Source organism: Chamaea fasciata, unplaced genomic scaffold (genome assembly GCF_029207755.1).
Source record: "Chamaea fasciata isolate MVZ Bird 193981 ecotype frontalis unplaced genomic scaffold, bChaFas1.0.hap1 SCAF_9, whole genome shotgun sequence".
Lineage (NCBI taxonomy): Eukaryota > Metazoa > Chordata > Aves > Passeriformes > Sylviidae > Chamaea > Chamaea fasciata.
The window spans coordinates 6,504,142-6,531,766 of NW_027094094.1; the positions used below are offsets into that span (position 1 = coordinate 6,504,142).

Sequence of the window (27,625 nt, forward strand, 5' to 3'; positions counted from 1 at the left end):
CCCAGTCACACTGGTAGAGTGAGTGTACTTCACTGGGTACCCTGACTTAAATAAAGTAGATTTTCCACTAGCAGATGGAAAGGGTGGATCCCATGGGCAAGGTCCTGCTGCTTCTTTTCCTGAAATAAGTCAGCTGATTTGGTGAAGTACCTGCTCTGTGCCCCCTCCGTGCTGTTACATGTATTTATTTCATTTCCCATGACGTTAATACAACTCTCCACATGGTGCTATTTCCCCATGGCATTAATATGGGTCTGCACGTAAGGAAATGGGAGGAAAGAGAGGAGCTCCTGAAGACCTCCGCAGCTTATCCATTAGCTCTCACTGAAGCAGGCTGGAAAAATCTCAGAGAGGAAATTTTTACATTGGCAAAATGCCAGACTGATTAAATCAAAATGAGCCTCCCAGCATAAATCTGAGGAGTTCCTCAGGTTTCCAATGAGGTCAGTGGGCTGGTGATGGGGAGAGCCCCAGCTCAGCCCTATTAGAGCCATGAGATAACTGGGTGTTGGTCACCACTATCTTTATCTGGTTATGTCACTGCAGGAATTCAGCAAGCTGATGTAATTCACACTGGACCAAGCTCGTGGCTTGGATGATGAAGATGTAAGGCCATGCTCTGCTCCGCAAGAGCTTGTGATGGGGCTCAGGAACCCTGCAGCTCCAAAATACCTGAATCACCCCAAACGACACCCCAGCACAAACTGGGTCACAAGGGGAAGGTACTCCAAAAATGCATTCCAAACGCTTCCAGGTGGTAAGGAGGAGCTCAAAGGCAGTAATTTTGGGCTGCCTATATCCACTGAATTTACCCTTGTCTATAAAATCTCCATCCCTTTAGCTGTCTGGTCCTGTTCTCCTTTCTCCTCCCAGGCTGTCACCCAGTTTTTAAGTGTCTTGGAGATCCTTTCCTGCCTAAAGGGAATCAATCTTGGAAGAGTCAAATTATTAATCTCTAGAAGTCTCTGCTGAGTATATGATTTCTCTTTCAATTTGCTTTCTTAGAAATAGATTAATGGCTTTATTCCCTTGTTTTTCAGCTCGAGGCAGAACCATCTAACAGGAGCTTTCAGCTTGAATGATGAATGTTTTGTGAGGCTATATTGAATGGCAAATAAGACCTTTTCCTGGGAAGTTCTGAGCAACCTTGGCATGAGGTGGGGCTCAGGCAGTGCAGGATGGACTCACAGAATGTTTAGAAGAGCACTCCAGTGGTTGTGCCAGACCCCCCAGAGCACTGCATAGAGTGGGTAAATGTATATGATCTGCCCAGAGGTCTCAGGGAGGCAAGGCTGATTCCTTGTTTCATGATGTTTTTGATGTGATTGTTCCAGAATCTCCTTAACCTGCCTTTCATTGCCATAAAACTCTATCTTCTCATCCAAATCTTGATGTCATCTTCTCTCTTCCCTCCCCAGAGCCCCATTTCACCTGCTCCTGTCAGACTGCTTCTCCCATGGTCTGTGGGGATGCCAGAAGAGCAGATCAAAGACATCACAAAACAGAATACTTCTGTCCTCTGATCTCTGCTATCTCCTTTACTGCAAAGCTTCAGAAGCAGACCCACCTCTCACTTCACGTTCATGCCAGTGTCCAACACACTGGGGTGGATCTATAGATCTTTGGTGACCTGGCACGTGCTGTGTCGCTATTATAAATTTATTGAAATTTATAATACTTGGGATCAGCCTTTTGTCCCCAAGAAAATAAGCAAATCTTCCCTCTTTCCACAGAAGAGGCAGGGAAAGAGGCATAAAACACCAGCTCCAGGAAAGTATGGAGCAGGGTCCCAGCACCCTCCCCTGCCAGGCTCCTGGTACCCCCCAGCTCATGAGCCCAGGCTGAATGGAGGTACTTCTGCTCCAAGCACTCTCGACATGGCACCATCACTCCAAATCTGCAGTTTTTCCTCCTGGATCCCAAGATCTCTTCCCTGATTAGAAATGGTCTGGCAATGTGAGGAAACAGTCTGTGCCTGTGCTCCTTCACAGTTACAGACAAAGAGACAGGCGGGCTATGCTGACTTAGGAAAATGGTCTGTCAAGTTCTTATAAACAATAATAAGGAGTAAAATAATGTTTCATTTTCTCCAAATTAAGGGTGTATTTGTTTCACACTCGTAAAAATCTGCTGGTCCTCTGAAATGGATCAGTAGTGACATCCAGTGGCCACAAACTGAGACAACCGCAGTAATTTTGGGATGTAACTATTCGGGCTGGATTTACCGCTGTTTGCATGTCTCCTAAAAGTGTTGTGTACGCAAAAAAATAAAAAAGTTTGCGGATTTTATAAGTGCCGTCATCCAGGGAATGAGGAATATATATACATATGTACACACACACACACACACACACACACACACATATATACACACAGACAAATATATATATATATAAATATGTTTCCACCCAGACCTTGTACTAGGAGCTACTCTTCTGCTCTGACCCACACAACGTTCCCTCCATAGATACCGGCCTTCAGAATAAGCTTAATTCAGTCAATAAGTTACTTTGGAGTTAAAGTTTTGGAGTGAAAGGTAAAATAAAGTAAACTTGGGGTGTCTACGCAGGTTGTCAGTTTGTTTAGTTTTTTCCAAGGGCTTTTTTGGCTCTCAGATGGTTTCAATTCATCTCCTTGGCTTCTTAGGCATCTTCTGGCAATGCTGTCTAAACAAAGGGGTTTTCTGCATTTGGCAGAGTCATGCAGATGCTGTGGTTTCGTGTATGATGAGTGAAGGATCTGCTACCAATGCTTTTAAAAAGGAAATGTGTATGAAATACAGTGCAGACCCTTATTAAAACTTTCAAAGCCCTATTTCCCAAGATTTAGATGGCCACTAGATCCATGTAGTCCAACTTGGCAAACCTACATCATGAGTGATTTTTTTTCTACATCATGATTGCTTTTTTCCCTGATCATGTTATAATGTTCCAACCCACAATGTGTTAAATACAGCAAAGGGAATACTTCAAGCATCCAAGTGGCTCCCTGACCTTGGACGAGCAGACACAGGGACTCTCTTGGATTGCAGCCACTCTGCCTCACTTCTTGCTGAGCCAGGGTTGCAGAGTGACTCCTCATGGGGGATATGAAGCAGGCCACCAAGGAGTGCACCAGCTGGTTTGGACGAGTTGGGGAACTTGAGAAGACCTCGATTCTCTTTCTTGGTGTGTTAGAAAAATTCTGACCAGCTCAGTGTGAGCCAGACACAGACTGTTTTTTACTAACCGTGCACTAGGAAATGCTCAGCTCTCCCTCAGAGACAATAGGCTTTTCTTTAGTGAGGTGCTGACGCTGGGACTCCACAAAGGAAATCTTCAGTAAAACAGTGTTTCTTACTTGACCAGGCTTGCAATTTAAGACATTAAATTTACACCTTCGCTGGCAGCTCCTGTGCCTCTTGCTCAGCTCTAATCTGAAGCGACTGCTGTGGTTCAGTTCAGGGCTGGGGGAGATAATCAAGTTACTGTTGGCTGGAGAGTCACTGCGTGTTCCTCGAGGCTGGGGGTTCCACCACATGCATTCTCCTAGACTCCCACAAACACACAGCAAAAATGCATTATCTTAAATCTTCTTTTGCTGACATTTAAATGAACACATTTTTCCTCAAATATGAGACAGGCCAAGAACATCTGGCTCCACTGATGCTCAGTAAGTAATTCATTACACTGCAGGAGCTCACTGATTTTTGAGCCCTGGGCTTTGGTAATGCTCTTGCCTGGTTTATGGTTCTGGTGTACTTGATTTGTGCTTGAGGCAGGGTTTTATATTTAGGCACTTGAGCAACAAGTTTTGCACAGAGATCCAAACCTTTAATTCACAGTTGTGGAAAGGGCTGGAGTAAAACCCTGCTCACTATTCATTGCTTACATTTAGGATACAGATGCCACAAGGAATGACAATTGAGTCTAAAAACACATGTATTGAAACTAAAAAGCAGGGGCACATAAGCCAGTCTGATCAGATCCTGCTGATGCTTTATCTGAGATAGCAGCCTGAAAGAACATCCCACTTGTCTGTTCAGGGTGGCTGCTTAAGGACATCATGGCGATGACTGAGATTTCTGTCATGTCACTTTTTGTTTCGCCCTTGTCAGGATGACTCTTATTTCTCTGCTGCTTCCATTTCTTGCAATGTTCGTTTACCAGTGCTTAAAAGATGCTAAGGCTCCAAATAGGACCCAGATGGCAGCAAGCTCCTATTATTGACATACAACTATTTATCCTCAGCTTGTACTAACAATCATTCATAATAACTTCAGATCCTGATCCTTTAAGAAAATTTTGGGATGACTTTCCAAACCAAATCCAAGGAATTTAATGATGCTTCAGCAGTATAATTAGCACCTCTGCTTAACCTTCTGAACAGAGCAAGTCCATCATTATCGAGATGTTCAATTCCTGTTAAGGAAACAGAAGGGCAAACAAGCAGTGTCTGAATCCATAGGAGATCTGAGCTACTCCCTGAGTAACCCCCTGCCATGGGATGTGAAACATCCTCTGAGATAGGAGAGAGTGAATAGATTACCAGATATCAGAATCACATCTCAGAAAAACATCAGCCTGCAAGGCAGGAGTTAAAATTGGAAAGCTTTGTGTCATTGGTGCCAGGTGGGTGACAGAGCAGAGTGGTTGTGAAAAAGGAAGAAATGACTAAGTGACAGTATCGGTCTCCAGCAGAGTCTTTATGAGGCAGTGTAAGTCTAGCAGGAGTTAACAGAATGTAATAGGATTAAACTTGGCTGAATTCAGAGCAAATAGTAAGATTTGCTTTCTCAGAAGTTTGGGATTTGGCGGTTTGGCAGCTCAGTAAGAAATGAAACCTTAAAAGGGGTGGTTGGAGTATATTTTGTCACTCTTATTATTAATATTCCCAAAAATCCCTGGCAGGCATAAGGTCCTTAGGCAACCCACCTGCAGGAGAGGGAATATGTGTGAAGGGTGGCTGCAGGCCGAAATAAGAGCAGCTGTGGACTGGTCATGTAGTGCTGCCCTGTCTGGGAGCGTGGTGTGGTTCTGCTGGGGTGCCCTGGTCTCTCTCCAAGACTTGAGATCATCAGCATGACCACAGGGAGGGATTCATGACAGCTACCTGCTGCTGGAGATAGAGAGCATAAAGATTTAATCCTTACTGTGCGTGGAAGAGGGAGCAGTTCCATTTGCACAGAAAGCAACTGCCGCCTGTGTCTCCTTTTTTATTTTTTGTTTGTTTGTTTTGTTTTTTAATTCTTGCAGCAAGAAATAAAGGTGGAATTCCTTGAGCTTCCTGGAAAGTAAGTTTTGTTGGAGGAAAACACAGCTTTATTTCTTTCCTAACGACTTCCCTCGCCCCATCCCACTCCCTCTCCTGCCTTCCCAAACTGAAGAATGTTATAGCATTGCCCAAATCCATCAACAAGGCCTGTTCTGCTTTTTTTTTTTTTCTCCACAGTATTTCTTCATCCCTGAGCTGGAATGGTCTCTCACTTTACACTGTGGAAATGCTAACAGTGTAAGAGGACACACCTTGTGGAGCAGATACTGCACTGACCCTAAGGCTGTCCTACATCCCATGGAAAGGGACCAGCCCAGCTCCCAGTGAAGACACAAGAGAAATACAGAAACAGGTACAAAAACCTTTATTAAGTTATGCTCAGAAATATTGTGCATCTGTCCAAAGAAATCTGTGGTGATGGTGGCCCCACAAAAAAGTGCCTCCCCCAAGGGGAGCGGATTCAATGACAGGATTCAATGCTGGTTTTCAGTGCATCTCCCTCAGGATCTTCTGAATGCACACGGTTGTGCTGTTGGCTGGCTGTCTTTTATCTTCTCCCAGCCGTTTTCTTTGGACTTCTCTACTGGATTGTAGATTACCTATAGCTGAGGTACCCCAACTGTGTGGTGAGAAACATACTCATGGTCTTCAAAATTTTTTAAGAAATGAGGGTTGTGCTCCCTGGTGAAGGCAGCAGTTTTATCATTAGCCAGAGATGAGAAAAAAAGCCATCAATGCTGCATATTTTTATGTGTGAGTTCAGGCCTCCTTGTGCTGATTCTACCTCAACGGGGGCTCAGACTGGGGGCAACAAACGGAAGAAACTGAAAATCTTCTCCATTGTAATGATTGTTTGAGTTTGTCTACACAACTGCAAAGCTCTTCTTTTAGCATCAATAAGTAGAACTGACAAGATATAATGGCATATTACTGCCCGCAAAGAAGGCACTGCACTTAGGTTTTCCAGTATTCCTCTGCTGCTGGATTTAGTATCATGTTACAGGAAGCCTGACTAGACAAACCTTGGCAAGATCTAATGATCTCATAATCTTTGTTTTTCTCTTTTACACACTGATGTGCAGATGCTGATCTGCTTTGGAGAAAGCATAGGCTGGCTCTGCATCTTTTGCTATTCAAAAAGAACAAAGTTTCAGAGCCCCATGTCCCAGAAGACCTATGAGGATGAAGCTTTGGACCATATTTTGTCTCTTCAAGACAAGAATACCTTCAGGAGGAACTGTTTAAAGGATAATGTACTTTTTATTGTGCTGATTAGGCTTTTAATGCCACAGGAAATCTGAGGGGTGCAGCTGTGAGTCTCTGTGTGGTTAACTGCTGAAGCATTTAATTAATGTCCTGAAATATTATATTTCACACTTAGTTAAAAAAATCAAAACAACCAAATTTAAAAAAAAAAATTAAAAAGAAAATCACAAGCCTCTAGTACATGTAATATAAGACAGAGGATCCCCTCATTTCTTTACTACATGAAAATCTACTTAATTTTATCATGACCATTCTCTATTTGATTTTCCTTCCACTCAGCTGTGTTAGTCTACAGCACCTATTAAGCAATAGCCTGTTTGGGTCAACATGTCCAGCAAAATCTTGCAAGTTACTCCTTGACATCTTAATTGCATTTCCAAATAACTTGTTTCTCAAGTTCTTCACCTGCTATTTCATCACAGCACACAGGAACACACACACTGTTTGCCAGACCAATGCAGGACCTCCTTGCCTTAGATGAGCTAAATATGAACCAAGGCAAGCACAGAAAAGGCACTGGAAGTTTTCTTCCCAGATGAAAATAAGGAAAAAGAAATGTATGTGATTTATTGAGCATGAAATCTTCAGGTGAAGAGGATCAGATATTTCAAATTCTCATCATCCATCATGAAGTCAGGACTAGAATCATTGAGTACATCAGGGGTATTGCTCAAACTATGAGCTCTTGGCTCTTGTGTAAGACACGGGCCATGGAAAAGAGGTGTGTTTGCATCAAGACAAGCACTCCTCAGAAAAGCTGTGAACCAGAACTCTTCACAGATACCACGAATCATTCTTACCCTGTTTACCCAAACCCAGTGCCTCTAAATGCTCCTCTGTTAGAAAAGGGTACTTTGTATTGTTGGTAAATGGAAAAATGAGGAAGTGAGAAAAATGAGTCACAAAGCCACAGAGAGAGAAAATGTAGTGAGAGCAACCACAGCACCCTCACTGCCCCCGTGTTCCTCCCACAGCACCTAATGCAGTTTCCTGCAGCCCTGGCCTCCAACAAGTTAAATCAGCTCACTGGTGTGGATAATGGTTAGGGATATTTATTCCAGCTGCCCCAGATGTGTCTACATGTCCAACTTATCTAACCAGCCTGTAATTTTAGTAAGCACATTCATCCTGATCTTACACATGTGACTTCAGGGGTTGAAGACCTAAGCTCCAGCTCATAGGATTCAGGTATCTAAATACCTCCTGAAGATAATGAAGCAACTTGGCTGATGTCTGTGGTGAGAATTCAGGCAGGAATCCTGGCATTGCTGTCTCACAGGGCTGTTCTCTCCAGGTCTGGTATCCAAATCATTAAAATACTCACCTTAAATGTTGGGATGGGGCAGATTGAAAGCAAAATCACCCTGGCAGCTGGGCATATTGAGCCCAGGCGCAGAATAACACAGAAGCAAAATAACTGAGCCAGAATTATGAGTAAGGAGGGAAGACAGGACTGTGCTGATGAACTCTGACTAAAACCTATTTCTGTAGGTAACACATGTGTCAAAAAAACCCGCCCAAGACAACAATGAAATGAAATACAAAATGTAAACCACCTACGGATTGTTACTGCTAACTCGACTAAATGTAAAAAACGGGGAAAGCAAAAGGGGAAAATCAATGGTGTGAAAAGGACAGCTATAACTTGCTTTTAAATCTTCATTGCATCTGTGTGACCTTCTCCTCCCCAAAATTTGAACCTGTGCTTGCTCTTAATGGCACATATCTTGTGTCAAATGAAAAATTTCCCCCAGTAAATGCACATGTAGAGAAGACATGAAAAAGAAAGCTACTGTGGGAAGAGTCACGCTGATGAGGGTAACTGTAGGAATCAAACAAGAACCTGGCCTTGTGGAAAAGCAGTATTTTCATTGTTCTGAGAGGGTTTCACGAATAGCTCAGCACACACTTTGAAAACGTCCTTGATGGTGCCCTTCTGACAGCGAGCAAGCCGGGGAGCTCACGTTACAGCATCAGACGTGCTGAGCAAGTGGTGCAGAGGAAGTCTTGATGCCCACAAATCTCCTGTGTAAAATCAAACACAGACAATTACCTCGGTCATGAACCATGGTGGTGTAACAGGCTGCAGCCAGCAGCCTGTCCAGCTGCTCCTTGGCGCAGATCCTGAACAGACCTTGCAGTTGGTCCTAAATCCTCGGCTACTTCCCAGCCAGGAGCTGCACTGATTGCATTAAGCGTTCACAGAGCTGCTGACTGCTGCCCTTTTCCTAGAGATAGGGGTAGCTCAGCCAAATTGCCATCAACAGGCTCTCTCCCAGGCATTCCCAGCAAAACAGCAGGAGTGGAGGGGGGATATAGTGCTGAAGAAGGAGAGCATCCCAGAAAATTGCAATTAGGAGCAGGGCTGAATTAGCTGAAGAAATTTGTGCTCTCACCCTAATAGGAGAGGAACACCCGAATAAACAGCTCTGCCCAGCCCAGGAAATTCTGTTGCACAAATGCAATCTGTGAATCCTTGTTAAAGACCACTAGTGTCCCTTGAAGAGCTTTAGAATGGGACAGAATTCAATCCTTTTACCTATCCACTCTTTCTACCTACCCTTGTGCACACCCTGTTCTTGACGAGACCTGCTGTTAAATCCCCACTCATTTTTTTTTCCTGCCATCCTTCTCAACATGCAATTTTTACATGTTTACCTGTGATTCCCTTCCCCTGCCTTTGACAACTTTGTGCCCAAGCTGCTCCAGAGATGGACCAGAACCCTGTGTACATTATAGATTGGATAATGGATGACTGCACACTCATGCTGCCTGGTTTGTGCTCCCTCCAAAGCAGATCATTCCTGCATGGTACAAACAGTATTGCCAGACTATGTTTTAAGATTTTTAGCTGATGAAGCAAAGATCAGCATCTCAGAATTCTATTAACAAATTAGGAGGGTTGGTTTTTTTTACCAAGTATGCGTATTTATATATAATTAATGAAGTCCCAGGCTTGCAGTACATGCCTCTACCACTCCTGTATCACTCCTGTGTACAGCACTGTATAAATTATTCCTACTATTGCTCCTTGCTCTTTGGAAGTTAACAGTGAAAAGAAAGAGCTTTCTGTTCTTTTCAGAAATGAAGCCCCAGTACTACTCTAAGCACAGGGCTGAGCTCAGCCTTTTTCTACCTGCTTTACCTGCCTGAAATCTACATTCCCCTTTTAAACTGGTTTGACATCTGTGGCGTTGAGGAACCAGGGGAAAGCAATAGGATTACACTGTGATAATGAAGAAAAGTGCTGGGTACAAGGAGGTCTGGAAATCCACGCTTGCCTTAACTCAGTCTTTATGCTAGAATCAGGAGTGGGTGAAGCTCTGGGGACACTGGTCCAAAGGAGCAAGAAAATGCAAGAAAAACTCACACGCTGCTTCATTGCTCAGAAAAATATAAACATTTATTCTGCTCCTCTTCCAGAAACAGCCATTTCATATCCCTGAGATAAACCCACCTGTTTTCTGTTGTTCTTCTCTTAACCAAGCTCTGCTCCCACAACGGCTCCCCCGCTGCAGCACTTGCCACAGCTCACAGGGCTTTGAGGAGCTTTCCAGCTTCCTCTTCCCCCTCCTCACCACCTTACCCTCTACCTCTGCTTCCCTCAGCCCCACTCCCAGGCAGGATGAGCCTCCCTGGACTCTTGTTTTCTACCATTTTAGTGGATTGTCTGCCATAACCTGCTCAAATTTTCCTTTTAAAATTCTTTCTATTCCTGCAGCTCTCCTGACTCCTCTCAGAGGAGAGGAAGATCTGACAGGTTGATTTTTCAGACCAGCTGCCTGTTGATAAAAAATGATGCAGTACTTAGTGGATATTAAGTGATTGCAGGGCAAAGCAAGCCTGTGCTGATCTGTAGAAAAACAAGATCAACTTTTCAAACCTCAGCAAAGGAGTTTTGTTGGATGATTAGCTCACAGCAGCAGCTGAAGTGGAAGCAGCTAATAGTTGTATTAAAAAAAAATGAACATAAGACTAAAAGCATTTAAAAATATCTGTTCCTAATGTTGCTACGGAGACCTTTATTGTAGCCACTGAACGTGATGTGCATTGATTATATTCCTCATAGGTAACATTCCTCTCTCAGACTACTAGAAACTGACAATCCTCCCACTTGGACGAGGTGGTGGGAGTACACAGGCTGTGGAACTAAACAGCACTGGAGAGGAGCTTTGCTCAGTTTTTCAATCCTTAAAAATTTGTAGATGTACAGTTTCAGCACTCCATTAACAGTTTCTTGCCTTTGCAGACATCCCTTGTTTAATACATTCTGCCTTTTTTTCAAGCAGCGGGGCTTAGGATCAGTGCTTAGGATCATTGTAATTGGGGTGATAAATGCAGCAATCCTATTATAAAAATAAGGGTTATCATTCACATGGCTGGCAGGGAGCTCCCTCAGTAAAATCTGAGTAGTTTCAACACATAGCACTCAAACAAAAACTGCATTGACCGCATGAAAAATTTTACTTGTCTTTAAGCCGAGCTGATCTGGTCACAGTACAGAAATGGCAGAAAATGTATTGCTGGTACTCATGTAGTTACATGGGCTGCTCTTTTCAAAAGCTTTTGAGAAAATGTTGCTGATCAAAAGCAGTTAAGTGAAAATCTTGCCAAAAAAACCTCCACGTTTTTATTACCATATTCTAAGCTTTACCCATTCCAATAAAAATAACATTATTTGGAAATACAGCCCTCACAGAACTTCAGTTTCACTTTTTAGATGACAGTTTTCATCTTCCTGTTTTTTTTTTTTTATTTTAATATTGATTTGGATTAAATAACCTTGCACAGATGACAAATTTTAGCAGAAATTATTCAGGAACCCAAGCTTCTTTAAGGCTTATTTCAAAGAAGTTTTAAATTTCATATTGAAAATATTTGCTTCAGTTTTTCCATTTGTGAGATGTAGAGCTCAATAAGTAAATTCAAACAGAAGTGTACAGGCTGCATTTCAGGCAGCTGTGGTTTTAGAGACATGCTTCTTAAATTGGAGGAATAACTGAAAAGTTGTAGGCTGGTAGTGGGAGGAAATACTGATCTGCTGTGGTGCTGAGGACAACAAACAGGTTCCTCCCTTGTTTTAGCCGGCAGACTGGAATTTCACCTTCTCACTCAATCCAGCATCTTCAGCATCACTGAGTGCCCAGGAAAAGTGAGACTGAGCAGATCCAAAGCTGTAGGAATTTCCCTGAGCTTTGCCTTCTGGCCTACTGAAGGTACAGGAGCACAGTTTGTTCAAAGTATGGGAAATTGTCCCTCAGTTAAGAGGCATTTGGGGTTTTTTGCCTTGTTAGAAGTCTGGGAGTGAACATGAAGATCCTTGTTTTAAATTGCATTTCTGCCAGAGATTTCCATCTATTTTTACTGATAGTCCAAATTTTAGAACAACCTCCCCAAACTGCTGATTCTCTTTAATATTTTTCTTACTTATTTTTGTTACTTCCTTTGTGTAGGTGGTTCACTTAGCCCATCCCTCTGCAATGTCTTATGCACGAAAAAAGTGTTTAAAAAAGTGTTAAAATTAAGGCCTAGGCTCAGTGTCAAAGGATACGGCCAGATCTCACTGTTACTACAGAGATAATACAGTTTTCCAGCTTGCAAAACGTTTGTGACACGATGAATTGCTTCTGTCCTCTCCAATGTATCACTTCTTGAGTGTAAAATGTGAGGTTGTGTTCCTGGGTGAATTTAAATTTGGCCAATGTTTGCTTTGCTCTGAACAGAAGCAGCACAGACAGTGTAGTATGAAACCAGACTATTAAATAAAGTCTAAAGGGAGAATGGCAGGAATTGTAATGCTATGCTTTCTCAGCTGAAATGTGTTACTAATGGTATTTACAGAGATTTCAATAATACAGCTATTTGTCTTATAAAGTTAAACAAAGTAGCTCATGCTATTACAAATATTAATATGTAGCCCCAATTGATATGTATATGTATTAAAATACAAACATATGTACATATATTAGAATTATAGTTCAGATATGATTGCAATGATTATTATTTGTCATTAAACATGGCCTTTGGGATGTCTTCTGAGAAAATCTACTTGAGTTTGTGCAGAAATATGTTGTGAAGGGAATAAAACTACGTGTGTATAGATTAGCCTTGGGAGCCCACATGCATATTTTCATTCTCTGAATAGAGAAGCATCAATACAGGCAGGGGAAGACTGTTGTGAAAACCTGTTAGTAGAAAGAAACAGAAATGAGAATACGTAAATAAATGTTTCCATTTACCTTTCCGGAACTTCTTGCCAGTACAAAAGGAATTTTTCCCCCAGACGTATTTACATCAAAATGCCTGATCTACCTCTGAGTGTTTGGAACAAGTTATATTCATTTTAGTTTAAACTGCTGGGTTGAGGGGACCAAACAGGAGGGGAGATGAAAGGATCTCTTCAGGCATTAGTGACTGGTTCAGCTCCACAAACATGTTTACAGATGCTGAGATGGAAAGCTTCATGTAGAGCCCTGTGAAGGTGCCTCAGAAATCCAAGGAATGGCAGGGGACAGGATGCAGTCATGTCTGCTCACTGCATTTACACCAAAGTACATGAGCTGATCAATAATTTCCTTTTTTTTTTTTTATTTTTGGTTTAATGGCATGAGACCTCGTATGAAACTTAGCAGCAAACAGAGACGCTAAGGTGGATAATGGAGAAATCCCAGAATCTTCCTTTTCTGAGAAAACTTCAATATGAGTTAAAATTTCTGAGATATTCCCTCCAGCTTGAAGAACTGGAGCAGGTTCCCTCAAATCTCCTGTTCCCTTACTTCACTCCTCTTTCCAGCTGAGCCAGCGACAGGATCCACGGGGGGCGTGAGCAGGATCCAGGACCTGCCACGGCATGTCACTGCTCCCAGGGCTGGAGCTGCTGAAATTGGATTACAGAGTCTTTGCACAAGTAATCGCCCTCCCCAGACCGGGACGTGAACTCGGGCTGGGATTGTGGCAGTGCCAGGTGGTTCTTTCCTTTCCCACTGCTCCTGGCATGGCCCTTTCACCCTCCCTGCTGCAGGACACAGGGGCTGATAAAGGGTCAGACATAGAGTCTGATAAACGGTTGGACACAGAGGCTGATAAAGGGATAAAAGGTCAGATATAGGGGCTGATAAAGGGTTAGACATGGAGGCTGATAAAGGGATAAAAGGTCAGATACAGGGGCTGATAAAGGATCTCGAACATAGAGGCTGATGAAGAGGCTCTCTCTGTGCCGCAGCAGCTGCAGTCCGGCCACGTGTGCAGCTCTGACCTTTCCACAGGGTGATCACCTCCAGCAGCAGGGAGGGAAGGAGGGGGAAGGAGCTTCTCTCCGTGGCCTGGTTTGGCCGAGCTTATCTGGAGGCTGACAAGCCACAGCAGATGGTCCACGACTGGCGGCTGCCGGACACAACCATCTACCTGTGGACTGATGCAGGGAATTACACTTTTAATGAAGGGCAAGCGAGGCACAAAGCCTCACAGGGACCCTCATCTCAAACCCCACATTCATCCCTGAAGTGTGTATTAACCCTTTAGCCAGTGAATCCCTGTGCAAACCAAAATTGCTTTTTAATGCAGTTTCCTGAAGCCTCTCCATCAGCCAGAGGCTGCTTTGGACTAATCCAGGAAATGAGCCAAGCATTAAAAAAAAATAATGTGAGGTTATGGAACATCTAAAACATATTGACCATAGTGTAATTATACTTGAAATGGATTAGGGGAAGTAGCTAAAACAATCTCCACTCTGAAAAAAGATAATTTGGGAGCGTGCAAGAGGGCCTTGGGGAGGGTGCCTGCAATTCTGAGTAGGGAGGGTGAATGTGCTTCAGAGCATGTAAGGAAAAGATACTGGAGTGAACACTAAATGACAAATGTGATAATCACTGTCCCAAACACATCACTTTCTAAAGCTTAAGCAAGCTGGCATTTACATGAACACCACAAGTCAGCAAAGTAAATGCAGGAAAAAGCGAAATACGTGTGACAAGTCTCACTCGCATCTGCGAATTAAGTAACAGTTTCTGGACTTAAGATGTAACAGCAGACAGGGAATAAAGGAAATCTTCAGTTTGCCTTGCATACTGGTAATATTAAAAACCTGAATTTGTTATATTTACAATTAAAATAGCAATTTTAAACTTTTTTTTTTTAATCTTGGAAAAGTTATCTGAGAGCTACAGTTCCTAAGTGGAGTATCTTGTTCCATGATATAATAAAAGCCAGAGTCTGTGTAAGATAGTAACAGAATCCCTAATTAAGAACCATGATACTTTAAGCTTGAGTATGATGAGCCTCTTGAAGTAAGTATCCAAAGCATCTTTACATCCAAAATATTAAGCTCTTGATTAAACAAGCAGAACATACTTTAAAAGATAATTAATGATGAGCTTCAGTGAAAATACTGGGTTTGTATTTGGGCCAAACTAAATCTTGGATGCAAACCCTCGCTGTTTTTTTTTGTTTTAGCATGTTCTGATCCAAAGTGGTTGGGCTCTAAGCCACTCTTACCAAACAACTCAAGTGTTGTATTTGTTGCAGGTAAGATTGCAAAGCTGTTCATAAATGACAGTATTCCTGTTGTGAGACATTATACCAGACCTGCAAATTTAGACAGAGAGTCAAAAACCTCTTCTTTTTCAGAAGTAAGGGTCAATTTGGGGCATCTGCATCTTCACTCAGCCAATGAAGTTGTTTTGGTTTTTTCCTCCTGCTGCATAAAATATTCACAATTCCAAAGTAAATTCGGTAGTTTCTCATTATCTCTGAAAACTGAGGGTTGGTTATTTCAGGTAGGATTCACCAAAAACCAATATGCAAATATACATTCCCACTTTGAATAAAACCTCCTAAAATTCTCAGTTGTCATCCTTAAAAATAACTAGAATTTGAAGGATGCATGTGTCCTATTTTTTAGTGGGATAAATGGATGCATCAATGCAATGGAGCCAATGATTTATTCTGCCTGATGAAATGCTGGTGGTTCTCTGTAGCACTAACACAGCCTAAATATGATTGAGTCACCCAAAGTGTATTTTTCCCCACAAAATTCTGAGTAGGAGAACTCAGGTTATAATAGTGAAATGCACTTGAGAGATTTGGAAATTAATGCGGTGCCCCAAGCAATGGATTCTCCTCTGGACAAGGAAAGGACTCAGAGCAGGCACAAGACAAATTCCTCCAGGTGGGTTGAACAAATCTCCCCAGGGACCAGCTAGAAACAGGGTGAGCTCTTTCTGCCAGCTCTGGGAGCAGACTCCCAGTACAACCTGCCCCTTCAAAGGCAGAATTAAAACAAACAAACAAAAAAAAAAAAGGTAGGAATTTAGATGGCAAAGAAAATCTCACCTGAAGCTCCAGTATTTTAAAGAGGTTTATACCAATAAAATGCAGAATTGCCTGACATTAATGTAACACTGTGCAGAGTTCTGAACAAGAACTGGAAGCAGTACTGATCACTGTGTTTCCTATATATACTTTTTTTTTAACATATCTTCAGCATTGGGGCAGACCAGCTGCTCTCTGTGAAGCATATCCTGTCTGAATTTGTAGATGCCTGAGGACATTCAAAAGGAAAAGACACCCGCCAGCTGTCTGTCACAGTGTAACTTCAGCAATCTTTGTGTTTAATAGCCTTCAATGGATTGTTTTTTCCTCATGAATTTACCTAATCACTTTCTAAATCCTGTTTCATGCAGCACCATGAGAATGATAATCTAATTTTGGTCTCTAAGAGATGTAATACAAAAACAATAGGAGGCCCAGGAAAGAATGAAATCATTTTGCTAACAGATATTACAAAAGAAGGCAACAATTCCAGTCCAGTGATGAAGAAAATTACTAAAACCACTCATTACAAAACATCCTGCTTTGAAAAAACAATCTATTTAGAGTACTTTGCAGTTCTGAAAAAAATAAAACCCACCCCATCTGTAACTGCCTTTCCAAGATTGTGACGTGGATGTTTCTTTCCTTGGTGCCACAACATGAACTTTAAAGTGTGCAACTTTGCCTAGTCCTGCTGCCCGGGGTTACTGAAAATGCTCCTAAAGCCCAGTAATCCTTGGATCAGGCATGAGTGACATGAATTGACACAAATGTTCTCAAGGCACCACCAGTCCTTGCTCAGAACAGGACAACTCCCTCAAACATGTCCCTTCTGTGAATTTGTGCTACTTGCTCTCCATTATCAACTACAGAACTCTACATATTTTGCAATCTTCGTGCACTATTACTGATGAAATCTCCCACAAAATGCCGAAATTAATTTGGAAGCTCTACACTTAGAGATTTGCTGCCATCAGGTACTAAATTGATTTACAAATGAAAAGAGCATTTTCCTTGTTTAAATACAGGTAAAATATCCCTTTTAATAAACGATTTCCTAGTACTTTTTAAAAAGACCAGTATAAATATAGGCCTTTTTTTTATTTTGTATGTCTTGAGTCCCATTTAATAATTTCCAGCTATTCAAAGAATAAACAATTGAGTACATTCTACACAGTTTTACAAAGCTCAGTGTAACCAGAGTGAAATTGGTGAGACTACACAAACCTTTCTTCTTATCTAGACTTCCATAATATGCAAATAAGACCTTCCAAATGGAAGTAAAAGTAAAATGTGTTCTTAAAGGCTCTTTTTAGATGGCATTAAGATGAATCTTCTTTTTCTCCTCTACCTGACAAATTCAAATTTTTTTTTCTTTCATTTCAATCCTATGTTACATAACATTTTTGCACAATCATTTTGTATTCACCTTAACACATTTGCTGTTTCCCTTCATTCTCCCATTCTCATTGGCAATGCTAAAAACATGCCTGATTCTTGCTTCATAACGTGTCTTTTAAGATAACACAGCTCCTGTTGAAAATGTTCCTGGGGAAGGAGAAAAGCGATTACAGAGCTGAACATTTCAGAGGCTCTTAAGCTGCCATCAGGTGCACAGAATGTGCCAAATTCCCTATTCTGCTCATCTAACAGAAGAAAATACTCAATTGAGACATCTGCAACACGACTTTTTTTTTTTTTTTTTGTATCCTCCTGCTGTTCCTCCTGACCCAAAAGCAAGGCTGCTATTGCCTTTTTTTTAATAGATTAGTCCTTATCTGAAAAGCCATTTAGTTGCAAATCCCAAACCTTTCCATTATTACCACATATTCCTGTATTAGCCACAGTAAAGGCCCGTAACGGAGCAGCTCAAATGTTGGACTAATGACCTCTCTGGTATTTCTATAGAAGTGCTCTGTTAAACACCCAGGCATTTCAACTTTCAGTCACAAGACCTATAAAAAATTCATACTCTGAATCTCTAGTTTCAAACCACAGCACTACATCATTAAGAGCTTTTCAATCCTCCCACCCCACACACTTTATGAAGGGGGATGGGGAAGAGAGCTTTTATCTTCTTGGTAATAAAATTGTACATTTTCTTCTTCTCTTGTTTGCATTTTTAAGCAGTTCTGGAGGTTAGGAAGAAAAAAAAAACAACAACCAACAACGTGAGCATGAGTTTTGTTTTATTCTATTAAAATATAACATAATCTAAGAACTTTCAGCTAGGCATTTAGCTAAACATAAAAAAACGGTGTAAAAAACAAGCTTAACCATTGAAGTAACTTTTGTCTCAATTGTTGGTGCCTTTCAGAAATCATGAAACTTTTATTTCAAAACTGAAAGAAATGACGACCCCTGACAGAGGGAAGCACCTGGAAAAACAGTGTACAGCTGACATAGTACATTCTCCAGCAGTATATACAGCTTTGATCTGGCCTTTAAATGAGTTTGCTGGGTTAGAACAACAGCAGTTTCTTTTGGATATACGTTTATATTTTCCAGTAAAAACATGGTTATTTTCTATGACAATTCCGTAAGCCGAATTTGAACGGCTCTTCCAAGTTAACCTCTCAAAATGTTCAAAATGACCCTTTCTGAAGAGTCACATGTTTTTCCTGCACGCTGTAGCCCTGCCTCATGTCACATTTCTTCTTCCTATCCTCGCTCACTGATTTTAAAGCAGTCCATCCCTCCTGGTCCCGAGTTTGAAGGGGCTGTCACTGGCTGTGCCTCCTGCACAGACCAGTTACCTCCCTGGAAGGGCTCTCAGCAGCCTGGGCAGTGAAATTCCTCCTCTCCTCTCCTTTCCTCTGTGATCTCATCGAAGCCACAGTTTGTCCTAAAAGAAACCTCTGTCCTTGGTTGTCCTACCCACAGGACAGCAGCGATCTCATACACATCAGAGGCTGAAATATCATGCAAAGCTCTCAGCTTCCTTCTCTTCATGTTCCTTTTCTCCTCAGGTTTGGTTGGGGTTTTTTACCTCATGTATTCAATGATGACTTTTAAGCACAAGTGGATAGCTGAAGGGGACGGAAACAGAGTTATATCTTATCACCAATAATAGCAGAGCTGGATGAAATGTCATCTAGGAAGGTTTTTGTTGGGTTTGGTTTTTTTTAATGTGCTAAAAGCATCTCTCATCAGCAGGAAACAAGGAGGTTTCTAGGAAGTCAGACAACGCCCACGAAAACAGACTTTATCTCATCGCCCCTCTCCGGAGCAACTTCACCGAAACCATCCCCGACCATCCGCCGATTTTTGAAGATGCTCGACGTCCTTTTCCTGCCACCGCCCCCCAGTGCTGCTCGGGCCACCAAGTGCCACCGACACCGGCCGCCTTCCCTGGGGCGGTGCCCACCCCGCCTGCCCTGCCCCGGACACGGCCCGCCGGGCCTCGGGCGCCTCGGGAGCGGGTGTCGGGACTGCGCCCGGTACCGGAGGGCCGTCTCGGGACTGTGCCCCGGGAGCAAGTCCAGGGAGCGGGTACGAGCAGCGCGCCCCGGGAGAGGGGTCCCCGGGAGGGTTCCCAGGGAGCGTGGGAACCCTTGGGAACGGGTCCCGGGAGCGGGTTCGGGGAGCGCGCCCCGGGCCGGCTCTCGGGAGCGCGCGGCGCCCCTCACGGCCGCGGGTGACCCCTCCGCGCGCCGCCGCTCCGCCCACGCCGCTCCCCCCGCGGGCACGCGCCCTCGCCCGCCGCGCCGTGACGCCACGGCGGCGCGCGGCGCCATGACGTCACCCACCGGCCCCGCCAATCGAAGGGCGAAGAGGGCGGGGCCGGAGCCGCTGGTTGGCTGCCACCGCCCCCGCCCCGCCCCTCCCCGCGGCCGGCGGCGGGGGGGACCCGGATGAGGCGGCCCCTGGCGGCCGCGGCCGTTAAACGCCGGTGGGGCGCGGGCGCGACCCCCGCGATGGCGGCGGCGCGGTGAGGGCGGCGCGCCCGGGGCAGCGCGGAGGCCCGAGGATGCCGCTGCTGTACGTGATCCTGCTCTCGGCGCTGGCCGGCTGCTGCCTCACGCTCCTGCTCCAGCTCCTGCTCATCTACAGGAAGAAGCCCGAACCCCCCGGGGCGGACGGAGCCTGCGGCGGCATCGTCTACTCCCGCGTGGCGGCCGAGCACGGCCTCAGGGAATACCTGCAGGGCGCGGAGCCGGCCGGCGGCCCGGCGTCCGCGGAGCCAGCCCCCAGCCCGGCCCCGGCCTCTGCGCCCGCCGCCGCCCCGGGCGCCGAGCCCGGCCCCAAGCAACAGCAGCCGCCGCCGCCGCCGCAGCCGGAGCCCCCTCCAGCCCCCTCCTCCCGCGAGGAGACGTGCCACTTCCTCAATGCCATCTTCCTCTTCCTCTTCAGGGAGCTCAGGGACACTGCCCTGGTCAGGGACTGGGTGGTCAAGAAGATCAAGGTGGAGTTCGAGGAGCTGCTCCAGGCCAAGATGACCGGGAAGGTGCTGGAGGGGCTCAGCCTCAGGGAGGTGTCTCTGGGCAATGTCCTGCCTGTCTTCAAGTCGGTGAAGCTCATCCGGCCGGTGGCCTGCAATGAGGAGGGCTGTCCCGAGGAGCTGGGCTTCGAGGTAGACCTGGAGTACAACGGCGGCTTCCACCTGGCCATCGACGCCGACCTGGTGTTCGGCAAGTCGGCTTACCTCTTCGTCAAGATCTCCCGGGTGATGGGGAAGCTGAAGCTGGTCTTCACGCGCCTGCCCTTCACGCACTGGTTCTTCTCTTTTATGGACGACCCCGTGATAGTCTTCGAGGTGAAGTCTCAGTTTGAAGGGAGGCCCATGCCTCAGCTCACTTCCATCATAGTGAACCAGTTCAAGAAAGTCATTAAGCGCAAGCACACCTTACCCAATTATAAAATCAGGTGAGTTGTCCTGCGTCCGCAGCGTTACTTTGGGTGGTGTGCGGCAGAACTGCTGTTTTGATCTTAATGGGTGTTTAGCACTGTACATTGCTTGTCTGCTGGCAGAAGCTTTCCATGAAAGGAAGGATCATTTTCCATTTATGACAGGTGAAGAAGCCATTGCACGGTTGTTACATGCCCTCATCTGGGTGTAACTGAGTGGCAGAACTAATGCGTGCGAAAAGTTTGGGGATCTTGTCAGGTGTGTGACAAGACCATGATGTCCCTCTTTGGAAGAGGGAGGAGGGTGCCCCATGGAGAGTGTGTGAGTTTGAGGTGTCCAGGACAAGACTTGTGGCTGATGCTTACCTCTAGAGGTGAGATGATTATTACTTAATATAAGATAGGGTAGAGTTCACTGTCTAAGGAGTATTAGGCAATCCTACTTCTTTTCTGGCCTGCAGAATTCCCTCAGTAATTTTGGGGGAAGTGTGAAAGTTGATAAGAGAACTATTGCCACTGCTGTGGTAAGTAAAACTTTGAGGGACCTTTTGGGTTTTGGGCGTTTTTGTATTATAGTATATTTTCTTTTACAAATGCACACTTTGCAGCACAGACTGCATTGTATAGTGAATATACTGAAATGTGCTTTGATACTTCTGTAGCAGAGTGGCAAGAGGCATATTTGCTTTGTTTCAGTCCTCTGATATTGATATTGAATGTACTATGACTGCTCAGGTACCGTGTTTTTGTTGTGTCTTACCACTCGTAGGATACCATGTTGCCTTTCTCTTTTGTTAGTTCTTTGTAGCTTTTATGTGTTAAGCAAGGATTTTAGGTTTGTTTACCACATTCTTCTGCAATAAGCCTTTTCCCTGAAATTTGTGAGAGATGAGTAACTGAAAATGCCTATATGAGTTTTGAAGTGTAATTAGCTTTGTAGTAGTGTAATTTTTGAAGCCTTTTCAGCTGCTTCCCCTGCAATTGAACTTATAAGGGCTCTCATGAAAGTGGGTTTTTAAAATATCCAAGATCTGGATAGCCCTGACAGGGCAGTACGTAGGGGTTTTTTGAGTAATGTAGTGGTTCTTTCAGATTTTGAGGTACTGAATTGCTCGCCAGAAGAGAAAATCCCTGGACAGCAGGGAAACTGCCCTGGCAAGTTTGCTTCCATTCCCTTACTGTTTTGGAAGGAGTGAAGCTGTAAACTGTGGAGAGGAGCCCGGAGGAGAGGTTGGGATAACCCAGTCAGTGCGGAGTCAGCACTGTCAGCGCACCTGGAAAGGGCAAATGAACTTGGCACTCCCTAGACAAGTTTTTAAGGTTCCTGTGCAGCCTGTGGTGATGTGCTCCTGCCCTTCAGCAAATGAAGACAGACACCTTCACTTCGCCTCTGAGAGATGCACGTGGGCAGTGAAGTGTTCTTATCATTTAGTTGGAGATGGTCGATTTTCCACGTGTTCCTCAAACTTTGCCACCATAAAGAATGAATGAGGCATGTGTGAGGAGCTGGAAGGGCAGCTAAGGAAAGAAGCAGAGTGCTGAGCCTGGGACAGAAATGAGAAGTGTGATGAGAGAAGGTCACTGACACTGATAATGATAAATAATTATAAGAAGAATTAACAGATAACTTAAAATGTTCTCTTTGGTTGAAGGAGTTGGGAATCTATGAATGCTCCAGAGGAAAATGCAGCATCACAGCTGATTTCCACACTAGATAGTGGGCTGGTAGCCTGCTGTGCTCAGTGGAACAGTGTCCGACTCTGCTGCCGTGCTTTTGACCTTCTCATTTTATTCCATGGACTGAAGGCATCATTCCAACCCCCGTGCTGAGAAGGGGGCGCTGAGGCAGGAATTAATGGAGTTGTTCTGAGGAGGGAAAGTTGGGTCATTGGTATTCCAGCTGTCCATAACATGGCCTTTGAAGCTTCAGGTGGGACCCTTTAGCTGTTCACAGTGGCCCAGGGTTTTGTGGAGCACAGACGAAAGCTGCAAATCCTTTCCCAACGTGTCCCACCTGAGTTTAGGTGAATCCCCGAACTTAGTAACAATACACTCTTAGGTGGAGGCAGAGCTGAGAGTTCAGGTGTTACTGAAAGCTGGTTTGGAAAATCAAGTCCCCTGCTGATAAGATGCAAAACTGAGACTTTAAACAGAACTGTAAGATTACATTGGATTTGGGATTTAGCATATATTATATGTTAATATAATTCTTAGCAAAGAATAAATAGGAGAAAGTTGGGAGTTTCACAACTGCTTAATAACCCCTTACCTTACTTAAAGCTTAAAAGTTTCCCATCCACGTAGAATGTGATTATTCTCTCCCAAGTTTTTCCCTATTGCCTGTATGCCTTAAGTACATAGTATTTGCATCCATGTGTAGTTCAGAACCTCTTCGCTGTCTTCCTACTCTTGCTTAAGTAACTTTGTAAATAAAACTTTGAATTGCGGTGATTACAATGTTGTAAATAAAAGTACTTGGAGTGGGAGGAATTCTCTTCCTCTGGTTGGAAGGGACACTTTGCTACTCTGTTGGCTTCCACACTGAAGCCCACAAAAGAATTTTAGCTTGTTTCAAGGTGTTAATTAGCATATAAAGATATATAATTTTCTTTGTCTTTCGTATTAGGCAACTTCCAGAGGTTATTTCTGGGTGGTGAATGGCATATGAAGAGAACTTTTGCCAGTAGTTGATTTTCGCCATCCTGTTACTAAGTTTGTGTTACAGATCCTCGCTTCCTCTGTTGTTTAGTTACAAAATACCGTATTTATAAAAATGTATATTTATATGTGTGCTGTTGCTACAGCCAAATTACTACACAAATACTTTGTATTCTTTTCAGTTAGGGGCAAAATTTATGCAGCGCAGCAGTGATGAGTAAGATTATATTTTGTATCATCCATTTCTACAGACTTTGTGTGATCTGCATAACTGGACCTTGAAAGTAGGAAAAGGCATCCTGCATTCCTGCTGCACTCCTGAGAGTCTAGAGGGGAAGGCAGGGTAGCCTAGAAAGTGCATTTAAAGTTTGTCTAGCATTTTACACACATTTTTCTCCATAAAAGCAATTGTCTACTAATTGAAAAAGAAGGGTTGCACTTTATGTCTAAACTAATAAGCAGTAATTTGTGTTTTACTCTAATAGCATGTAATCACTTTTCTCTGTCTCTTTAATAAGTGTGTTTGTGTCTGGCAAAGTGTTTTGTAGCTGCTCTGCCATTGAATGGCAATTGCTATCTTGTGGAGTAGAATTTAAATAAATCCCTGGATGTAAGGCTGCTGGTAAAATCCAGTGAATGTAGGCTGAGGTTTTTGTTGGTTTTGGGTTTTTTTTTTTTGTCATCATTGATAAAGGATTTATGCAATTCTATTGATAATAGCAATAGCTAAACTTTTGTAGTTAACATTAATGTATTTGTTGCTTTATAATAGAAATGCAAACAGCTTTTGGGCAAACATTTTGGTGTGTTAGGGCAGTGTCTTGTTCAGATGTGGGGAAGATCTAATACAACCTTGTTTTCCTGTGGGTTTCTTTCAGTAGAGCAGGGCAGTGAATACTATCAGCACAAAGTGGAGTTTATCTTGTGACCTGAGCCTTTGGTTTTTCATTGTTTACACTCAAACAGTTCTTTAATGCTGTCGACACTGTTCATGTTGGCTTTAGATTTATCATGTCCTTTCAATAGTGGCTGTTAAAGTGGTTGACACTAAGCTGCAGTTCCTTACATTGCCATGGCATGTTTGGGATTTAGGGGCACAGATATTTCAGGTGTCTGTCCCCTTGCTCGATGGTGCTGTTGGGAGCAGTCATGGGATCATCAGTGTTAGTTCTTTAATGAGCTCTACCCTGCTCATTATCTTTTGTTAATTTGCTTATGGTGACAGCCTTGCTGTGCCCCCCTCAGCTCAGGTTTATCAGTACACTGATTATGCTGTCTCCAGCCTGTTCTTAATAGTTGGATGTATTTCTGCTCTTTTGCACAGCTCCTGATCTTGCTTTTAGATTTTGGAGAGGTTTGGGGTTTGGGTTCCTTCTAGGCAATTAAAATACACTTTGCCCTAATGAAGGTACAGAACCTGTTGTGTATGTGTAAAGTCCTTCTGCCAGAATTTAACTTCCTGGTGTTTCTTAAGCAATGATGAAAAGAACCTGACAGCTGCATTTTTTTTACTTTTTCTTGAGTTAAATATCTCCCAAGTTCATCCATTCAGATTCTGAGCAGACCAGGTGTTCCTAAACAGTGGTTCAGTTCTGTATATTTTGTTTCTTAGTTTGTTACATTAAAAAACCTAAATATTTTGTATTGATACTAGCCTGCTTTGAGAAACTGTGTTTTATTTTAATGCATGCTGCCACAGAGGGGAATAACTTTTTTTTTCTTTATAAATATTCTCAAAAGGATTCCTTCTACCATTTCTGTATTGGGTGTTCAGATGACCTCCTCTGGCCACTTCCAACATGAATTATCCTTAGAGCTGATCATTTGCAATATATTTAGTCATGTTAAATAGTTTTATGCTTTATTTGGAAGCTGGGGCTATATTGAATTTCTCTGGGAAGAACAATTAGACCAGCCTATTTTTATTTACCATTATAGAATGCAATTTGAAAGTTACATAGTAGATTCCTATTTTTGGCAAAACTTAAGCCTAGAAGTAATGTAAAAAGCTATTGATTTGAAACGTGTTTTACAATAGAAATTACTTTATAATGAGGAAATGGAGGTATTGGAAAAAGTATAAAATTAAAACAAGTATGTATTATTTATGTGGTGAGGCAGGAGTACCAGAAATAATCAGGTCTTGGGGCTGTGATCATGTCTTTGCTTCAGAGACCTTTCTCTGTTGCTGCAAAGGGAAGGGTTTTCTTTTGGAGTGGTTTTCTTTTGTAGTTGATCTGAATCTCTCACTAGTTAAATCTGTAAGACACTCCTGTTTGGAGTGGAGGAAATTCTCATTCCCACTGCTGCTGAAAAGAAAGAAGGATGATGTGTTTGTTGGTTCTATCTATTGGGGTTTTTAACACCAGGCCTATTTTAGGTACAAAACTCATCTAGTGTACAAAAGCACTAAAAAAGCCTGCAGGATCTGAGTCCTTTTCTGCTCTGCAGAAATTGATGGTAAAGCAGCACTGTGATTTTCAGACTGTCCCAGAGATACTGACCTGAATGATGCCAGGTCAGTTTCTATTCTGCTGATGGCAGAGTGGTGATAATTTCACTCAGTAGATTGTCTGTAGTCAGTAGTTTCATGCTTGGAAGATTATCTTAATACTGCATGGACAAGTAGTTTTCCTTAGTCTTACAGGAATTGAATAAATGGGTCTGTAGGCAACCTGACACACAATAAACACAACCAAACCTCAGAACAGCAAATTTATTTTTTTTTTCAAGGGTGCCACATGTAGAAGTAAGCTTTTTGTAACACAGAGCTTTTTACTGTTCTACTTTTGCAGGGCTCCATCTCAGGCATACATAATTTCTGCAGGGTCACTAAGTACAAGTTTGTTAAGATTGTCTGAAATTATATGGTACCATGCCTGTGTGTAACTCTTACATAGCCAGCAAGTTCAGATCCACTGGTTCTAAGAGTTCTGAAACATTTTTATTCATCTTCCCCAGCTCCAGCACTTCATGAGTTTTCACACTGGAAAGGCTGAATTTTGAAAGAATGCCAGTTTGAAACTTGTTCATAGGAAAGTCAGATTTAATGAGTGACCAGCTACATACCAGGCATTTCCCCGTGTGCAGGTGGCATTCCTTTCAGCTTAAGAGTGAGCCTTTTTCTGTGGTTAGTCAACAAATCTTCCATTTTCTGTTCTTACCTACAAGGGTGAGGAACTAAGACATCACTGAGATGATGGGAGACCAGAGGGATGGGACAAGGGGGAAATCTCAGCTGGGGGGGAGGGATGGATGAAGATACAGGATAAAGGAATATGTTTTGGTGCAGATAGAAATCCAACCAGCATAATTGGTCTGACATGAATTTTCATGGACCTTCTTCAACTTTTCTTCCTTGCAACAGCCTATAAAACACTAGAGTAATAATGTAAGGAAAATTACCTCATTTAATCCTTCGCTGGTTTGTATTAGAAGTTGCTTGATCTTAGTCCTGCAATGAACTGTCATGTGGATAGTGAATAAAGACTCTGGAAAATCTGCTAAGATTTATTTAGTGCTTGATGGTGTTTTGCATGCACCAGCACTGAGACCTCATTTCTGTTCATCTGGACTCTGATCTTGAACTGATCATGCTGCTCACTGAACACAAATTGGATCTTTTTGTTCAGTTGTCTTGATTTGTGTTACTTTCAATGCATTTAGATAAAATACGAAATAAGCAGTAGTAGTGTTTATTTTTTTAAAGGTAACTTATTTCAAAATACAGATGATATGGGAGTTAATCACTTTACTGAGCTGTAGGCACCTAAGGAATGTCTGGGTTTGGTTCTGAGCCTGTCTGCTGGAGCAGTGCTCAGGCTCTGGAATTGGGCTGTTCTGAACCACCTTCTGCAGGCTGGGATTTTTACACTCTGTGCATAGATAGTTTGATTAATGTTCCCCACTGGTCACACAGAACTGAACACTGCCTTTTCCTGAAGGAGACTAATTCAGAGAACAAAGACACGGAATTTACCTGTAAAGGTGTGTGGCTGATACAGCTCTCAGCAGCTCATTGGATGTAAAAACGTAGGAGTCTTTTTTGTCCAAGCTATTTATATATATTAAATGCATGGAAACAGTTTAATCTTTTCTTGGCAAATGACACTTGATCAGAAAGCTCTGGGTAAGGACAGCAGAGCAGTGCAGTGCTGGATTCACTAGTGGAATATGTTCTTTCATAGTCTGCCTTTCTGTGGGAAACTGCTTATTCTGCATTCCTGCAGAGATGGCCTAAAGTCACCCAGCATGCTCCTGTATTTACAGCTCATGTTCACACTCGTTTGAT

General features: G+C 43.1%; 1 protein-coding gene and 1 long non-coding RNA gene across 2 annotated transcripts in view; both read left to right on the forward strand.

The window, feature by feature from the left end:
• Nucleotides 1-5,013: 5,013 nt before the first annotated feature.
• LOC136293821 (uncharacterized) lies at nt 5,014-8,671 on the forward strand. The gene is made up of 3 exons (XR_010722261.1): nt 5,014-5,272; nt 5,431-5,605; nt 6,336-8,671. It is a non-coding gene; the product is annotated as an uncharacterized lncRNA (long non-coding RNA).
• An 11,084-nt stretch (nt 8,672-19,755) lies between these two features.
• The window catches only part of PDZD8 (PDZ domain containing 8), a 51,771-nt gene continuing 43,901 nt past the window's right edge, over nt 19,756-27,625 (forward strand). The window contains exon 1 of the mRNA XM_066190849.1: nt 19,756-20,694. Within this exon, the coding sequence (XP_066046946.1) occupies nt 19,799-20,694 (896 nt within the window). The 5' untranslated portion in view covers nt 19,756-19,798. The remainder of the gene's footprint in view (nt 20,695-27,625) is intronic.